Here is an 18,697-nt window from a genome sequence, read left to right on the forward strand (position 1 = left end):
GCAAACTACAAGCAAACAGGGAGTAGTTCACAAGGACTTTGTCTTTGGGCAGACTAACACCTCTGTGGCAGAGGACAGTTTGCAGATCATGGGAATAATTGTCACTGAATTAGTGAACAATGATCACAAAGTTTTGAACATTGACGAAAGCAATGAAAGTAGAGCTGAGCCTGACACAAGTTTCCTCAGTGCAAGTATAGAAATGAACAAGAAGAGTGAATGTTTGATACATATTGGCACAACACATGCAAAGCAAACTCATCCTACAGAGAAGGAAAGTCCAATTAAAGTTGGTATGAATATTCATCATGAGGAAACCACAGAGAAAAGTGTCACTCAGAATGTGAGTGAGAAAATGGCCTCTCCCCTGCAGCAGTGCTCTAATATCAAAGCAGGACCACAAAGCAAAGTACAAGTCAAAGGACCCATGGCTGGGAAAGATGTGAACCCCACACTCACTTTATATTCTATAAATAAAGCACCAGCCGAAACTGAACTCCTTCACTATAAACAAGACACAACAGCAGCAGAAATGGACGCAGGATGCACACTTGAAACCTCTGACCCAGCAAAGAACTGCTACAATAAGGATATTCAAACTGAAGAAATTACTCCACAATTAAAACAAGTTGCAGCCAAAGTAATAAACTCAGGGCTCAACTACATCCAGGATTCCGACAAAGTTGTTGCCGAAATTCAATCTGTCACATCATTCCTGGAAGAGGATGTGACACCTGCCATAAATCCATCTAAAAACAGCAAGATAGAGGATAAGCATGCACCCCTGCTGGAAGAAAATATAAATGACAGTACCATCCCCCATTTAATCAAGACTGAAAGCATGAATGCATCTCCAGAACACAAAGAGACACACATAGGAGAAATGAATCAGCTGGAAGATGTTCATATAGACAACATTTTCATCAGAGTTGTACCAGCAGCAATAGAGATAGCCAGTGTGGAGAAACGTCAGAGCACAACATGCTCTGATGTGGCACTGGTTGCATTTGAGGAACATCAACATGGCGCAACATCTAGTGTTAGTGAAAACATGAGCGCAGCAATCAAAGATCATAAAGCTAAACATCATGCTTCAAAAAGCTGTGAGGAGCAGAAAAATGAGAAGTTAGAAGGCAAATTAAGTGTCCAAGATGTTTTAGCTAGTGTAAGAAAATTGGCTGACTCAATGAAAATCGTGGATCCACACAACAGCAGAAATACAGCAAGAGAAGACAGGGAGACCGACATAGCACATGGGACTACAATATCAAATATACAAGGCAGTGAGGGAGACTACTTCCAAGTTCAAGGGATACCTGAAGAACCATTTAGAAATAATAACACACAGAGAGATGTCTCAGATGTTTCAAAGGAAATTGAACATTCTGACCGACCGTCGGATCAGAGTAAGTCAGAATCTTCCACCAGCAGTGTTCAAGATGAGAGCAAGAGAACACGCACAAGGGGTGTAATAGATAAGAACTCTTTGAAACAAACTGATCGTCCCTCAGAATTGCAGAACTGTGAAACGATGGTGGCTGCCCAAACGGTGGATGTGAGAAAACAGCAGTCAGAATTTAGATCGGGTTTATCAGTAAGAGACAGACATAACTCGAAAACTTCACAGCCAACAAGGGAGGAACCAGAAGTGAAATCAAAACCAAAGGACAGAGTGTCTACGATTCCTGAGATATCAGCCCTTGCAGACTATGCCAGATTAAAAGTCATTGTTTCAGAAGATAGAGAAAACACAATTCAGGAATTCCCTCCTCACAAAAAAGAAGGATTCTTTCCACTGATACGGTCTCGTCATACCAGACGCCCTTTGTTCTTTGCTGACCCACAAGAGCACTCTATGAAAGAGAGAAGTGTGGCAAAAAAGACAGAAGCCAACACCAAAGTCAACAAAGAGCCCAAACCTGTTGTGTTTCCTATTACTGAGAAAGAGTATCAGCGAACAGGTATGTTCAAACTGGGAGAGAAAGAAAAACGAGAGAAAAACACTTTTGATGTCAAAGACCATGAGCGAGTTCTGGAAAAACAGATACAAGAGTTCGCCCAAAGAAAAACAACCCATAAAGTTCACGTTAAAAATGAGGTACACAGAGAAGAGGTCCCTAAGATTGGTCAACAAATAGTGAGTCAACAAAGTAATACTCTTATGCAAGCAGCAATGTCATCTTCCTCAATCAGTAAACCAAGAGAAAGCCCTCAGTCACAACAACAAAAACTCCTTGACACTCCAAATCCAGATAAACAAATGTCAGGATTGATCACAATTAATAATTTAGTGCTCATGGATAAAGACTCTTACACAAAACCCACCCTGGAGCCAGTTTACAAAGATGGGACTTCGAAAATTAGAAACGTTATAAAGAAAGACACAACAGGCGAAACAAAATCAGAAAAATCAAGAAAAGAAAAGCTTGAGACTTATCAAGAAGAGACAAAAGCCAAGCTAGAGGGGAGTGCAAAACAACAGCAAGAAGGAGCTTCCAAGAGAAAGGAAGAAACAATTGCAGATGACACGAAAGCTATGATAGAGGAGAGGAGAGCTTTCATATCAGAAGAGAGAAAACATGCACAAAGAGAAGCAGCACGTTGGGAAAAACTCAAAGAAACAGCACAAAGAATGGAGGAGGAAAGAAAGGCAAAACAAATAGAGGGCAGGGGAACAAATCAAGCAAATGATGAAAGAAGGATTGAAAGGGAAGGAGAAAACAGACAAAAAGCCCAAGAGGAAAGGGGAGGAAGCGTATCGGTTGGGGAGAGGAGGAGACTGGAACAGAGGCAGGGAGAGAGAACTGCTCAGGAGGAAGAAAGGATAAGAGCTGTGCTCATGGAGGAGCAACGTCGACCCAAGAGGACTGAGGAGAGACTTGCGGAGGAAACAAGGATAAAAACGATTCAAGAGATTCAAGATAACCCGAGAGAGAGCAGAGGAGAGAAAAGCAGAAAAGAGTCGAACAGATGACACACAAGAAAAAAGAGACAAGTCGTGCTGCTGAAAAACAGAACATTAGTGCAAAACTAAGAGAGGAGCAGCGAGCTAAAGGTGAGAGGGTGAGTGCACCTGAAGAGCTGATAAGAGACGATGTTGCAGCTAAGAGGGAAGAAGAACATTTAAGAGCTCAAAGAGAGAATGCATCAACGAAGGAGGAGCAGAAACGAGCAGCACTGTTGATGGATGCTCTTCAGTACTACACCATCACCTCTACAGATGAGAAACCCAAAGAAAGGCAAGCACACACCCTGCTACCTATCCAACAAAGAAACAATCCATCTTTGCAAAGTGAAGACTCTGGATCACACAAAAGGTTACACAGGCCTCAAGCTCCACCATCTCCTGCTCCTTCTCTTCCACGCTCCAATACTTCCTCCCCTGCTCTTGGAGGCAAACCATTGATGTTCAGAGTAAAGGATAACACTAAAGGTTCTTCTCTCACCAAATCAGTTAAACCACGCTTTCATAAGAACTTTGCAGAAGAGTCCAGAGTGGGTTCCCCGATGGAACGGAGAGCAGAGAGAAAAAAGGATGAACAGGAGATAATAAGGTGTAACACCGGAACTCCCATCAATCCTGACGTTGTCACAGGATCAACCCGACTTGCTCCTATTAACGAATCCTGTATCTCTCAGCCCGTATCTACAACACAAGAGTATTCAGCTGCTCTTGCACATCACAGGTCCTTCTCCCGGAGAAGCAATGCTCTGGATGATGATGACTCTCGATCGGTCATCAGTAACATGTCCGAGGAGGTACAGAGTTTTGCTACGAGTGCAGCTGACGTGGCAGATTTGAGAGGGCTGTATGATTACGAGAGGCCGGTATCAGCCTGTAGCTTCAGCAGTGATATGTCCCGGTTAGGAAAACCTCCAGCTGTTCCCCCAAAGAGTGACAAAGCCTTGCGCAGGGCACAAAGACTCACTACTCATAGGATAAGGAAACAGGTGACACAAAGTGCAGCAACCAACCCTGCAGAGACACCACAACAGGAAGCCTCCAGTAGGCCTGCTGCTGCCCCCACCGAGGTATGGTCCTCAAACCGCCATGCTGTGGCTTCTCCGCATTTTTCCCCACCCGTCTCCCTCACCCATGCACCGACATTTGGGCCTAGCTTACGCTCTGCACCCACAGAGAACCAGCACTCGCACCTCACTTTCCATGCCTCCCCTCATGCTCCCAACCCTGTCGCCTCCCCTCGTGACATTGCACCTGTATCACACCTTCATTGCACTGCACCCTTGTCGAACCCAAGTGCCTCTCCTTCTCCTGCACCTGTATCCCACCCAGTCACCTCTGCTCACGCCGCCACCGCCGTCTCCCTCCCTTCTGCCTCTCCTCCTGTCACTGCACCTGCATTACATTCAAGCCCCTCCCCTCATCCCACTACACCTGTACTGCATTCAATTACCTTTCATCATGCCACCACCCCTGTGTCCCTACATTCTGCCTCCTCCCCTCATGTGATTTCACCCACAGCACATCCAATTGCCTCACCCCATTCCGCTGCATCCTTAATCCACCCAGTTGCCTCCCTTCATATCCCTGCCCCTTCATCCCAGCCAGTCACCATCCCTCCTGCCACGGCTTCTGTAACCCATATAGCTCCCTCCCTTCATGTTGCACCTGTAAACCATCCACCCACCACTCTTCATGTCACTGCTGCTGTATCCCATCCAGTTGTCTTCCCATACATTCCTGCCCTTGTCTCCCATCCAGCTGCCACCCCTCATGCCACTGCACCCATCTTACTCCCAGTGTCCCCCACTCATGCTTCTGCACAAATCACTCACCCTGCTGCTCCAAAGATGGTTCAACATGTTCCTTCTTCTCCCACTCTCCATTATGCTACCCACTCAGCTCCGGTGACACAGTACCATGTAGAGACAAGCTATCCCCAGTCCTATCCACTGACCCAGCGCAAGGTATTACAAGACCTTGGTTCTGGCCAATATTTTCTTGTAGATGCACCTATTGAGGTGAAAACGAAGACTTTCTTTGATCCAGAGACCGGAAAGTATGTTCAGCTTAATGTCCGTGAGTCTGGCCAGAACATCTTCCGACCTCATCTCCAGTCTGTGTTGACTCAGCCACTATTCCCTCAGGTGAATTTCCAACCCCAATTGCAGCTCAAGCAGCAACAAGAGCTTCTCTCTCATGGTTCTCCTGCTGAGAAGCCTGTCACACTTTATAAAGGATACCAAGATTATCCACTTCACAAACCCCCAGGTATCTTCTCTATGCCTTCCCAAAGGTCATCCTCAGGAGTTTCAGTCCAGGAGGAACCCTTTTTCAAAAATAACTCCAACACAAATCAATCCAATGAAATTGGCCAGAAATCTGAAAGTCAACAGTACAGTCCTGAGCAGACCCCATACATGGATACAGTTAATGACACAAACAAAACACAAAACCCTGTTTACAACACACATGTGTCCTTCCCAGAGTGCGACACAAACCAGCTTGCAGGAAGCTTTTGTGAAAATGATAACTCAGCCCATTCAAGGTGTCGGCCAAGTGATATAATAACTATGAGTGAACTGGATGACTTTATGGAGATGACCGACTGGTGACGTGAGAAAAGTAAAACAAAAACAAATTGTTGCTTTGGAAAATGGTGAATGTCAGTGTAAAGAATGCAATACAGTACCACACATTGTATTTATAGTGTTTTTCATATGAAAAATGTTTCAGAATATTTTGAGTTTGTCCCTGTGAAATGCTGTTATATTGCTCATGCTTAGATTTATTGGGCTAAAACTTGTGCTACAGAGTTCACCATTCCAGAGCCCTTTATGAATGTGAGATACTAAAATATCTCTCTTGTGTTAACACTGTCAGAGCACAACTTTCTGCTTTGTGATGCATGTCTTGTGAAGCCATTGAAGGTTCTGCTGATGGTGTAAAGCATTGTTTTATTAAGCACTATATGAGACTGTTGTAGTGTCATACAGGAGTCGGTATTTACTGTTTTGCTGTGAAACAAAGCAGTGTGACATGTATTAAAAATACACTTGACTCAACAGAATAACTGCTCAGCCAAATGGCTACCTTTCAGAAATCACCCGAGTGCTGGAGATTTCATTTTGTGACTTGAAAACACAATAAAAACAACAAGAAGATATTACTGTTACCTGTTTTGACTCTTGAAATGTTCCCTGGGTCTGAATGACTGAAATTAAACATCTTTTCTGCTGATTGCATACAACAATTATGAAGGGCTGTTTGGAGTGCACCGATAGGTCCTGAGGGAGTTAATAAGCAAAAGAAAGATTTTGCAGCATACATGTGTTGTCATTTTATTTCTGCATGGAACTGATCCAAATGTTTGAATCCTTGCCCACTATGCCAGTGGGATGTAATGATAGAAATGATAGAAGAAAAATATATTTTCTTTGATTTCCCTAGGCTGACCAATTCGGATACAACTGAACACTGATAATGACCTCAAGTGGGCTGCACTTTTCTTGAGAGGCAGTTAATTGTTTTGAAAAGTGTAGCACATATGAATATGAGTCCTCAAAAAAAGAAATTGAGTGTGAATAGTGAGAGACAATGTTGCATAAAACTGCCTATTAACTGTATAGGCAATGTTTTAACATTCTTGTTATACAAGTGTGAAAATAAGTTAATCTCTGTTGTAAAATGTAAAAATAATCAAACGGTGACATCCTGTATGAGGGCTGTTATTTTGTTTTCTGTCAAATTTGGCACAGTGATTCACTCGCCCGACTTCCGTGCAGGCAGCGTGGGTTCAAATCTCAACTCAGTGATGGTGTGAATGTGAGTGTGAACTGTTGTCTGGCTCTATCTGCCCTGTGATTGACTGGTGACCAGTACAGCGTATAGTCTGGAGTGCTGAGTTACTGCCGCCACCAACATGCTTTCATGCATGTATTACCATCTTTTCAAAACAAAAACATTGACCACCCACTCTTCTCCAACACAATCCTACACATAACTCAAAGGGTTAAAGTTGTTGTTGTAATTCCATTTGGCTTTGGCAGCGTTGGAAGCGCCTGCCTCAGCAATTCAGGCCGCCCAATAAAGCAGCAGGCCTCATTCCGCTGAGAGCGTCTGCTGACCGCAGCCAGAGACAGGCCCGTGCCACTCTTTCCAGCAGCCAGACAGGGGAGAAATCCCACCACGCACAAATGCATCAGTACCACACGCATGAAACAAAAACACAAGAGTCAACATATTTGACTGGCAGCATAACTAAACAAGTAATTGCGGATGATGGAAATGCACGTTCAGCACTCTACGGTATACGCTTCTAAAAATGACACGTGTTGCGATAGACGTGGACCCGCACCAAACCACCAGAGTGGACCAGAACAACTGGGCTTGTGGGGTTTAAGGCCTTGGCCCAAGGCTCCTCACAGGAACTCAGGAAATGACATTTCCTACGTTTAGCAGGACACAGAGACACTGAGAGAGAGAATGTGAGAGAGAGACTACTGGGAGAACGAGTGGGAGTTCCTAAGTGGGAACAGAGCAACTAGTGTTTCGTATTACGGCGAAGAAGAGAAAGAGGAGAAGAGTTAATTTGGCCAAAGGCTGTGGTGGGTCGCAGTCGTGCGCCGCTTGTTTTAGCGCTGCAGTGTTGTGGGTTTATGGATTCACTGAGAGAGGACAATGTACATCTCTGTAGTGCTGCTGGTCCTGACTGAAGCTCTGCTCACAGGTGGGTTCATCTTGTTTACTGAAATAATACGGCAGGCCAAGTTAGAGTGAGAATGCATGCAACGAGTACACAAAATACGTTTAAAAAGGCGCATGATATGTAACCTAAAATTATAGGTTTTGTTTAAGATACAAAAAAAAACAAAAAAAACACCGCAGTTGAACTTTGAAAGTGATCATTGTCACAGTGCTGACAACTGACTGGAGAGAAAACCTCCACAAAGTAGACATTACACAACCCTGCAATCAATGGTTTACTTGTAGTATTAAGTTAGTGAGAATCTACTTTGTTGTAACACTTGTCACATTCAATTTTGGTATCATGCACGGACACGAAGGGAGACTCCCAAACTAACCAAAGCAGCACTGGATGGCGTCTGGTCCATGTTATCTTGTTGTCTTCTTAAGCCTGTCTTGGGGTTACTATGTTATTTCCCACTAGTAGATTTCTTTTTTTTTTCTTTTTTTGGATCACACATCTTGTGTCCAGGCGCCATGTGAGCAAGTGAGCTAACCCAGCTGGCCTCAGAACAAAACATCAATACCTGCAGGGAAGCAAAACAGCAGCACGCCAGGGAACGGTTTAGGGTATAGGGACCGAATTTCCCAGTCTAATGATAGAAAAACATGAAAGCTTGAGGTGGAGCGACGTGCGCCCGTGCAGCCGGTTGTGGGCGTACATATATGTAAACAAAATGCTGCGATTATGTTGAGCTGGCAGGAAATCAAACATGCTACATCAGTAAAGGGAGGATCGAGGAACACACGTGACCAAACAAATGTAAACTAGACAAGCAAACAAGAGGAAAACACATCATGGAGCGCCCTATTTGTGTTTTTTAGTACAACCACATTGTGGCACTTGTTAGTTTCTGCAATTCACAGCACGAGCGCTGACAAAAACGAGGCACTAACTATTCATGAATGACCTTTATAGTGCATATAAGGCAACATAAACCACAAGCATAACTGAATAACAAATAGTAGCATGTAAGATGATGAGGATAAACCAAAAACTGGCCCATTGTGACTCTTTAGTTAGCAGGCTACTTCATGGTTCATAGAGTATGACGTAAAATGGAGAGATTAGACCAGTGGGACTCTAGAGGAATGGCTCCATGAAGACTCAAATATCCATCCATCCATTTTCTATAGCGCTTGTCCTCATTAGCGTCACAGGTGAGCTGGAGGCTTGTATGCCCTGGACTGGTTGCCAGACAATTGCAGGATACTTATAGACAAACAAGCTTTCACACTCTCATCTACACTTAGGGACAATTTAGAGTGAACATAAAATGCATCTTTTGGAATGTGGGAGGAAGCTGAAGCTGAGAAGACAAACAGAACATACAAACTCCACACTGGATGCCCCGAGCTGAGATCCGAACCCCGAGCCTCCAAACTGTGAGGCAAACGTGTGAAACACTAAGAATCCAGTTTTGCGCGACTCAAATATTAAAAAGGCAAAATAAATTTTTAGAACAACATTGAAAAATAACATTTTGTTTGTCTGACAATATGTATACATATGACTTAAAATGGTTACTTCCTGATTCGTTGAGAATGAGTAATCAATAGGGTTTAATATCGGTCCATCCTTTACCACAGCTTTAATTCTTCTGAAAAGGCTTTCCACGAGGTTTAGGAGTGTGTGTAGGGAATTTTTGACCACTCTTCCAGAAGCGAATTTGTGAGGTCACACACTGATGTTGGACGAGAAGGCCTGGCTCTCAGTCTCCGCTCTAATTCGTCTTAAAGGTGTTTTATCCTGTTGATGTCTGGACTCCGTTAAGGCCAGTCAAGTTCACCTGCACCACAATCTCTCATCCATGCCTTTATGGACCTTGCTTTGTGCACTGATGCACAGCCATGTTAGAAATGGAAGAATTGTCCCCACAAAGTTGGGAGCAGGGAATTGTCCAAAATACTGGCTCCTTAGTTCCAGTGAAGGGAACTCTGAAGGATTCAGGATACCACAAGCTTTTAAACAACTCATTGCTCCCAACTTGACGGGAATACATTGGGGATGGCCCCTTCCTGTTGCATATACAGCATATATAGCATATACAGTATTCAGCTGATGCCTACCTTGTTAAATCAATGTTTTATGCTTAAAATAAGTATGGTGCGCTGTCTAGTGCTGCTATATCCAGTGGTAGCAGCACTGTCAGGTAACCAAAGATATTGCCATTGAAAATGTTTTATTAAATAAATGGTTAATAATTAAGTTAATTACAAATACCAATGAAAACATGAGTATTAATGAATCTTTTTTTCAATTAAAATCAACTATTTAACATCTATGGATGACCCAGCCCATCTGTACGATTTAAAAACCAAATGTGGCTCGTTTGTCCACCCCTGGTGTTGAACCTGTGTCTTACTCTACTCTTTTTATACTTTGTCAACAGAAGTATGTCATGCCCTGAACGTGACAGTGATCCCGGGCCCCATTGTCACGGCAACCGAGCGGGACAACCTGACACTGTCGTGCCTGGTATCTCAGAGAAAGAGGAGCGGCAGCACGCTCGTCCTCCGCTGGTTCTTCTCCCCTCTAGCCGCTCCCACCCCCGAGCCTCCTTTACCTTCCCCCGCTGTCCCCGAGTCCTCCCAGCTCCTCATAGTCAAGATGGGCATCAAGAAAATCAAGGTGTACGGGAACTACACCCGTCTCTTCCCTCAGCCCAAGTTTCGTCTTTACGAGCAAATGGAGGGAGAGGTGTACCGCTTGCGGATTCTCAACATGAGCGGGACGGACCAGGGCTTCTACACGTGTCGAGTGCACGAAATAAGAAAATACAGGAACATATGGAGGGCATCGTCCAATGGTAGCAGCACCACGCAGCTGACAGGTAACCAAAGCTCAAGCCAGGTACACACGTAATGATAATCGGGCCAAAATTGAGCCCAATTCCAACTTTACGATCAAAGACAAAAGGCCCAATTATGGGATGTCTCTAAATGATTATCGTGAGCGGTTATCCTGAGGTGTGGGGTGTGTTAAGAGTGATTTGTCCTTCCCAATCTGCTCGGAAAACGGTCGGGCCGACAATCGTAAATGTGAAACTTGTTCAATAGTTACGGTCGCAAATCCTTAAAGGTGTGGCCAACACGCCACGATTGTGACGTGAAACTTGAAGCTTGTGCTGTTGCCGGACACAAATAGACGAGCAACTGGTTAGATTTGTTGTTCACCACAATAAAAACGACAAGGAGAAGAGTTTTCCAACACAACGTAGTTACCAGATAAGCGAACAGTTAGCCTGGCTTCTTCTTCTAATACTAGCATTTAATTTTCGTTGTATTTTCTGGTGGTCTGGACGCACCGTGGTGCCTCTCACAGATCAGTCTTGGTGCCACGCTTGCGATTGTCGATGTTCGTATCGTTGTGTGTGTTGTAGGCTGTGTTGGTCATCTTGAGTACACCACCCACTGTAGCTGTAAGAACACATACGCTATTTTTTTTCCCCTCGTCGTGTGGAGTATCTCGTATTTTAAAAGATTTTGAAAAATGGTATGCGTGTACCAGGCTTTACACTGTTGTTTTTGTGGATGAAAGCTCAAAAGTGCAATGTTTGGCAATAGGTTTTGCTGCTTTCTGAGATCCAAAATAACCTCGAGAGGCAGGATTTATGAGAATAGGTGTGTCTTCTCACAACGCCATCTTGCCAAACCCCAAAATGACTCGATTGTGGCCTGTCCCAGAATAAATAAATAAATATGAATGGGCCATTCAGGAGCTTGAGTTTTAGAAGAAAGAAAAGGCTGCATGCTTGTAAATTGAAACTGTGTTGCCATAGCAGCAGTTCTAACAAAACCGGACAACAATTCATCAAAAAGCATAAGAACAATGAAGGCCTTCCTTGATATACTGTATCTACGAGAGCATTTGATCTGACCTGCCATTTAATTCTAAATAAAAATTAAAAAAAGATATTTTACAAATGCTCTTAATACATAATAATAAACTTTTATTCTATACATTAATTGTGACTCTCAGGGGACTGAAATTGGAAAATGATTCCCCAGCCCTGATGTAAAGGATGATGTCACTAACTACTCTACTGAATGGCAAGATGGTTGTTGATGTCATGTTCTCATAATCAACATGAGGGGCCGAAGGTTCAGCACATCGCAATCAAATTTTGACCAACTTCGCCATTTTCCCAACATTTTCAATCATCTCCGTTCCACACGCATATATAAATCCAACAATCTGCCGTGTCGCGTTCGATGAAAAGTCAGTTATCAACATTTTTTTAATCATCAGTTGTTTCTGGCAAGCAAATGAAGTCAAACACAGAATCCTCATATCCATTGGCAAGAGCGAGTGGAACGGAGAAGAGGGGGAATTCTGCTGCTATTGCACGGAAAACATATTGTGTGGAATACCAGGACATCCCTACGCTCCGCATGCATGAAAACCATGTTACGGAAAAAAGCAAACACTGGAAAAGTGAATACAGCGCTATACTGCAGCGCGATCATTTGCGTTGAGTCGTGCCCCTCCCTCTGCGTGGGTCAACTGCTTCTGTGCTCTTTCCATATAAAAACAATGAGCTCACACGACCAAACCACACGCAACAATATCACTGTGAATGAGAGCGAGCAGAACGAGGTAGTTCGTTACTGAGCTGGCTGTTTTCGCCAACTATGAATTACATGACATCAGCATTTTGAAGGCTCCTTCAGAACATTCATTTTCTCACCCAAATCCACAACAAAGCTCAACTAAAAGGATTATTGTACACTAAATTGTTGCGGTTGGATGCAGCCGCAGTGATGACGATCTTTATGAGGTGAGAGCTCAACAGTCTGTTGCAGCCCTCGCATACATGCTTCTGAGAACATTCGCATGGCGGAGGCATCTGCCAACGCCCTTTGCTACATTCAGGCCAGTGCCCCACTGACGAAGCCACACCACCACAGGCATCTCTGACATGCACACACCACAGAAGCAGAAAAGCAAGGGCTGACATTTTAAAGGCAAACAAATCAAAACGCTAAATCTGACTCTTAAATTAGGATCTCATCCGTCTGCTGGAAAAAGGCTGAAATTGGAACGTTGAACAGTGGCTGTTCATTACTTCCACATCTTTTAAGGTCTGAAAAATCCAATTATTCTATAGGATGCTGCTGTTTAGATCTATTTCCATTTAAACATCATTCATAGATCTAATATACTGTACATACAATCAGGAGCCACAAAATGAAGTACAACAGGCACAATCTTCCAGCCATCTTCTCATTGGGGTCACGAGCGAGCTGGAGCCTAGCGCAGCTGACTTTCGCCAAGAGGCGCATTTGCATTTTGTTGCATTCACGATCGTATTCACGCCTTTGGACAAATTACAATCCTCAATGAACCTAACTTTCATGTTTTTGGAACGTGGGAGGAAACCGCAGTACCCGGAGAAAACGAGAATCAAAAGTCAAACCTCAGAACTGTGAGGCAGACACACGAACTGCTATTCCACCGTGCAGCCTGGTGCAACCTAATGAGATCTGGGGTCCATATACGAGAGCATTTGAGCCAATCCACCCAAAACCACTACAGCAGGGGTCACCAACAGGGTTGCCCCCATGGACCATATGAGTAGCCTGTGGGTGTGTTTTCAAAATAGCTCACCGGTGATAGGACATTGTGATTTCCTGGGAATATTGTAGAAGTGACCATTTGAAATCTCGCACCAGTGTCAACAAAATTGGGTTCACATGTCTATCACAGGCGGCACGGTGGACGACAAGTTAGAGCGTCTGCCTCACAGTTCTGAGGACTGGGGTTCAATCCCTGGCCCCGCCTGTGTGGAGCTAGCATGTTCTCCCCGTCCCTGCGTGGGTTTCCTCCGGGTACTCTGGTTTCCTCCCACATCTCAAAAACATGCATGGTAGGTTCATTGACAACTCTAAATTGCCCGTAGGTGTGAATGTGAGTGCGAATGGTTCTTTGTTTGTTTGTATGTGCCCTGCGATTGGCTGGCGACCAGTTCAGGGTGTACCCCGCCTCCTGCCCAATGATAGCTGGGATAGGCTCCAGCGCTCGCGTGACCCTTGTCAGGATAAGCGGCTCAGAAAATGGATGGGATGGATGGGATGGATGTCTATCACAAGGATCCATGCATGCAACTGACAAAGAACTCAAGCATTTTTGGTTTGAAGCAGCCATTTTGGGTGAATTACAGGACTCGTATACTTTGACAAACTCCTACAAGGGAATTTGTCCAAATGAGCCAGTCAGAAGCAGGCATCCTTGACAGATGGACGACGCTAAATTGGTTCAATATTTGAAGATCAATTTGAGGATTCGCCATTAAATACGGGGAGCGAGGGCCCATTCATCCCAGTTTTCAGCATTAATTGTTTTGTTTTTATGCAAAGGCCGATTTTTTTTTCTTCTATACATTGGCTCTCCAAGTGTACCCAAGAAAATGACCAGGAAGTGTCCATAGATGTACATTTTTCACTCCTGTGACATTTATTTGCACCATATTCACATGTGACAAGTCAATCACAGTTGATATATCTTATGAGTTTATGCGGCGTATGCATTTAAAAGACATTAAAAAGTCATTAAGTCATTTACGTACGTAGCCTGTATTCATTCTCCTCAACCTTTTGCTAAATACCCCTGGCCTGTTCACGCCACATCATTCATTGACACATTGACACTGCAACACCCTCATTCATTTATGCTGTGTGTGTGTGTGTGTGTGCCACTCACCCTCCATGTCAGCCTTCTGTGATATTTCTGGAAACCACAGAGGCTGTCTGGCCTCTAGGGGGTCAGTTTCTTTAGAAAATAGCAATTTACAAAGATGCTTAGTCTGGACTGTTTTCTCCTCAAATGTTTCTTCTTTCTTTTCCCCTCTCCAGTGCATTTTACACTGGAGGCTCGTACCGGTGAAGGAATTTGGCGTCTGTTATCAGGTATTCCCCAGGCCGTTAGCACTAATGTTGTTTGCCCAACATTAATGGCTGGTTTTTAATGTTATTGTTCCAATGCGTTTTGTCTCGCCAGATGTGAACGTGTGCGCCGTGCTGATCTGCTCGCTGGGCTTGCTGTCCATCTTCCTCTTCACTCTCACATTCATCTTCCAGTACTTCTACAGGAGACACAGGCTCAAAGGTCACTTGATTTACCATCTCCAATTCCCATAAAACAATTATGGAATAATAGTACTGAATTGTAATAATAGAATTGCATTTCCTTGGCCTACCTCTGACCTAATTTCCAAAAATAAATGAAAATGAAATCAATCTGTTGTGTCCATCATAAAAGCTTTTTAAACAATGCAGGAATTATTAAAATATCATTTTAACATTTTCATTGGTCATACAGGTGTAAAAAGAAAACATGATGAGTGAATGGACTTCACTTGACATGTGCCATCACACACAAAAAGAAGCATAAAAAAGTTAACCATTGTATTAAGAGAACTACTGTATGACTTAAACTAAACAAAATGTGCACTCACCATTAAATTCGATTGTGTAGCGAACACACAGATTACTGCTTTTATGCCTGGGAGGTGAGTCTCATCTCAAAAACACAGCTCATTTTCCAGTATCAATTCCTTTTGTCTTCTCAAGATCATTGTTGATTCAGCCATATTGTACTACTCAGTCAGGACAGAGATGTGAAGTGTGTGTGCGATCAAAATGATATGTTTTGCTTTTATAATTATTACCACATTTTTTAAATTTTGTCTGGTATTTTTGTTTCTCCAAAGCAAGCTACCTTCTGGTCAAGTGTCCAGAGAGCAGGTACGACCAATGCCTTTTTTGGATAAGAAGTAAGACATAACATTGTCTTGAGTTTCATCTTCTCTGTTCCACACAGCTCTGGAGAGACAGTAACCAGCTCCAGCAGTTCGTCTAGTTCCTCTCCAAGAGCACAGAATAAACACACGGGGCAGAAATGTGATATAAAAGTGCCGTTAAAACCCCCTAAAGTGCCTGACGAGCCACCACCACACACACCTCCTGAAGGTAAAAACATTGCGACAGCTTCAGTTGTTTTACTGGACAATGTATCAAACATGCACAACAACTAGTTAACAAAACGTTCGGACCGTGTGTGCAAAGTCTTCCTCATATTTTCCAAATGTGCTGGAGACATTGAAGAATAGCAGCAGTAGGACTTGAGGATCCAGTTCCCTGTGATGCTCAGAAACTGAATTAGAGGGTTAAAATAACAGCACGTCAAGGTATCATTAGAGGTAGCATAATTCAATTAGCACCATGAAAACAACATGGAGACAATGGGCAACCAGTGAAAAACAGTGAGAAGGAAACTTTACACTCTTATTTGGGTAAAGTCCCACTGGGGTAATTCAAGTTAAAAACATCGTTGGTAAAAGAAAATAGGCTGCTAAAAATGATTATTATTTTTCTAAATGTCAACTTTACATTACTTATTCTTTATTTTCTACATTGTTGTTTTTTTGCAGCTCCTGTGGCTTCAAAGAGACCCCAGAAGCCCAAAAGGTCAAAGACTCCAAGGAGGTCTGCTACTGTAAGTGTTCAACTTCAACATCTGCTCTACTGATGTCAGTTATAGCATGAAATTAATTTAATCATTTTAAAAAGGCGCTTATAAAATTGCTGCAGCTGAAATTCACGCAAGAGGGAATTTGCCTTACGACCGTGTGATTGTCTACAGGAGTTTATTGCTCTCTCTTCGTTCTGTTATGAGTGTGATGATTATATTTATCTCTATTGCTTCTCAAACACAATTATTTATTTGGGGTGCTTCACTGGTTTTATTTCTACAATTAAACTGTCAAGTAAGTTCACAAGGAAGAAAACTACTCCAGTGTTTCTAATGTTTTTGTGTTTTTTTTTCTTTATGTGATGAACTACAGTACTCCCATGAACAAGGTGTCCCAAACAAAATGCACTCACTCTTTGACTGCCCATGCCTCATATATTGTTTTTTTAGACTGTTTTCTTGGAGGGCTGACGATTGTTTTTCAGCCTAACTCAGAATGAAAAAAAAAAAGAATGAAAAAAACCTAAAAAACTTCTCAGTTGAGCACAAACGTACAAATCCAGCGACAACTTTCCCAAACTTCCATTAACACGAACAACCCCAAGTAAACAACCTCCCCAAATATACAAATGAGCTTAGTCAGTTGAAATACATCACTTTAACATACTTTCTTGACACCAATTACCACTTTCCTACTAGCCAGGGGTTTGGCACCATCTTGTAGCATCTTAGGTCATTACCATAAGACCACAAAAATGCGACTTGATTTTCTTTTTTTTAATCAAATAGCTGAAAATAGGTTCCACAGGAAAAATACAGTACATTAATAGCAAACTGTGACTAGGCAGGGCTGGACTGTAGATAAAATTGTTAATTTTGCCATTTTTTAATTACATCATTTACAATAAATCCATTAACCTATTACATAATGATGACAAAAATAAAAATGAAGAGTCAATATCAGCATAAGGTGCCTTTGAGACTTCCAAATTTATCATCGTCCTGGTCTGTGTGAAAATGTTTGACTACTCATAATAAGACGTCTGAGTGTGTTACATTTTCATGATGACTACGTAGTTCTGATGAGGACACCAAAGGCACTTTATAGTGGCATCGACCCAATAAACAGATTCTAATTAATCAATTTTAGAAAGAAAAAAACAGCTAAATGAATGCAACAAATATTACAGGACTGTTGATAACAATACAGTAAATTCTCAGTTGACCAGATTACAGAACAGTGCAGGCCATATTTTCCGAACCGTGATCTACACTCGGAAGATAAATATGTGCATGTATGCAGTCTTTTCTTATCTCTGGCTCAATTTCCCCGTCCCATTGGCAGCCTCAAGCACGTCAGGAGGACAGTCTGACATACGCGGAGCTGGAGTTGGTCCGACCGACCGTTGAACCCCCGGCCTCGCCCAGTCCCGACCTCGACCCCTCCAGCCCAGACACGGTGTACGCTCAGATCCTCTTCCAGGAGAAGCAGTTGTAAACACAGCAGCTCGATCTGGACAAACGGATGTCCCGCTACCTCCCAGAGAGAAGATGATTGGGTTCTGGAGTGAGGAAGTGTATTTATGAACATGCAATCTGACAATTAGCTTTTGTTTTCACCGTATGTGTCTTTGAAGACCTGGTTCCAATCCAAAACAGACATTTTTAAGGGTCTTACATTTTATTGTTTGCTTTGTAGGCATCTCTGGTCTGTGAGCCAGATGTTCATAAGAATGCACTGTTATTGCTGAGTGGATGCTCGGGAGAGAAATCATTGTCAATGCTCCTTTTCCTCTACGACACTGCAACCCTCAGCAATTTACATTTATCTATAGTTTACTGTGGAAACCCTTCAATAGATAATAAGCATCTGCCCATGTAAAATATTTGTTTCATATAAAGAGTTTTAAAAATTGTCTGGTGACCTTTCTGTCACATTCATCTCATCATCGCTTTTCTATTCGTACAGCTTATCATTAGGGTCACGGGTGAGCTGGAGTTTAGTTTAGCCGAGAAGTGGGGTACACGTGACTCAGTCGGTGCAGCTGTTTTGGTTTGGTGAGCTGGTTGCATTAGTCACGCAGTTAAAATGGGCTCAGCAGCAACTCTAACGTCGTGTATGAACTGAGATAATTAAAGTTACTGGTTTTTTTTCCTGACGGAACATTATTTTAGGGTAGGCGTTCATTTCTATTAAGTGGATTGCGCACCCGGCGAGGTGTTAAAATGTTCTACTCTACTCTAGTTGAGCTGCAAATCAAAACGATCATGTTTCAAACAAGCACGATAAAAAAATTATTGATATTAGGCTGTGTAAAGTTGTTTCGTTACCACTTAAATATATTCTAAGAAGCACAGTATCAGAGCAGGTGTCTACAGAGAAAGAACCCTGAGATAATTATTGTTATGATTTGGGGCCAAGCACATAAACTAAATTGAATTGAACTGAGGAGCACAGGGAGTCAATCCTAGCAAAATGGCCTTGGCAATTAGCAGCAAATAACACATTTGGGGGG

The 18,697-nt window shown here is 42.9% G+C and overlaps 2 protein-coding genes across 2 annotated transcripts; both read left to right on the plus strand.

Annotated features, from left to right (window-relative positions):
- Nucleotides 1-20: 20 nt before the first annotated feature.
- On the plus strand, nucleotides 21-5,001 carry LOC133485930 (uncharacterized). Its single transcript, XM_061790330.1, has 2 exons — nucleotides 21-4,032; nucleotides 4,865-5,001. Exons 1-2 carry the CDS (start codon nucleotides 2,971-2,973, stop codon nucleotides 4,871-4,873), a joined length of 1,071 nt encoding a protein of 356 aa, XP_061646314.1. The 5' UTR covers nucleotides 21-2,970; the 3' UTR covers nucleotides 4,874-5,001.
- A 2,341-nt stretch (nucleotides 5,002-7,342) lies between these two features.
- vstm4a (V-set and transmembrane domain containing 4a) lies at nucleotides 7,343-18,097 on the plus strand. Its single transcript, XM_061789240.1, has 8 exons — nucleotides 7,343-7,691; nucleotides 10,102-10,542; nucleotides 14,564-14,617; nucleotides 14,709-14,816; nucleotides 15,421-15,454; nucleotides 15,531-15,679; nucleotides 16,141-16,205; nucleotides 17,527-18,097. Exons 1-8 carry the CDS (start codon nucleotides 7,643-7,645, stop codon nucleotides 17,677-17,679), a joined length of 1,053 nt encoding a protein of 350 aa, XP_061645224.1. The 5' UTR covers nucleotides 7,343-7,642; the 3' UTR covers nucleotides 17,680-18,097.
- The last annotated feature ends 600 nt before the right edge of the window (nucleotides 18,098-18,697 follow it).

Source organism: Phyllopteryx taeniolatus, chromosome 11 (genome assembly GCF_024500385.1).
Source record: "Phyllopteryx taeniolatus isolate TA_2022b chromosome 11, UOR_Ptae_1.2, whole genome shotgun sequence".
Lineage (NCBI taxonomy): Eukaryota > Metazoa > Chordata > Actinopteri > Syngnathiformes > Syngnathidae > Phyllopteryx > Phyllopteryx taeniolatus.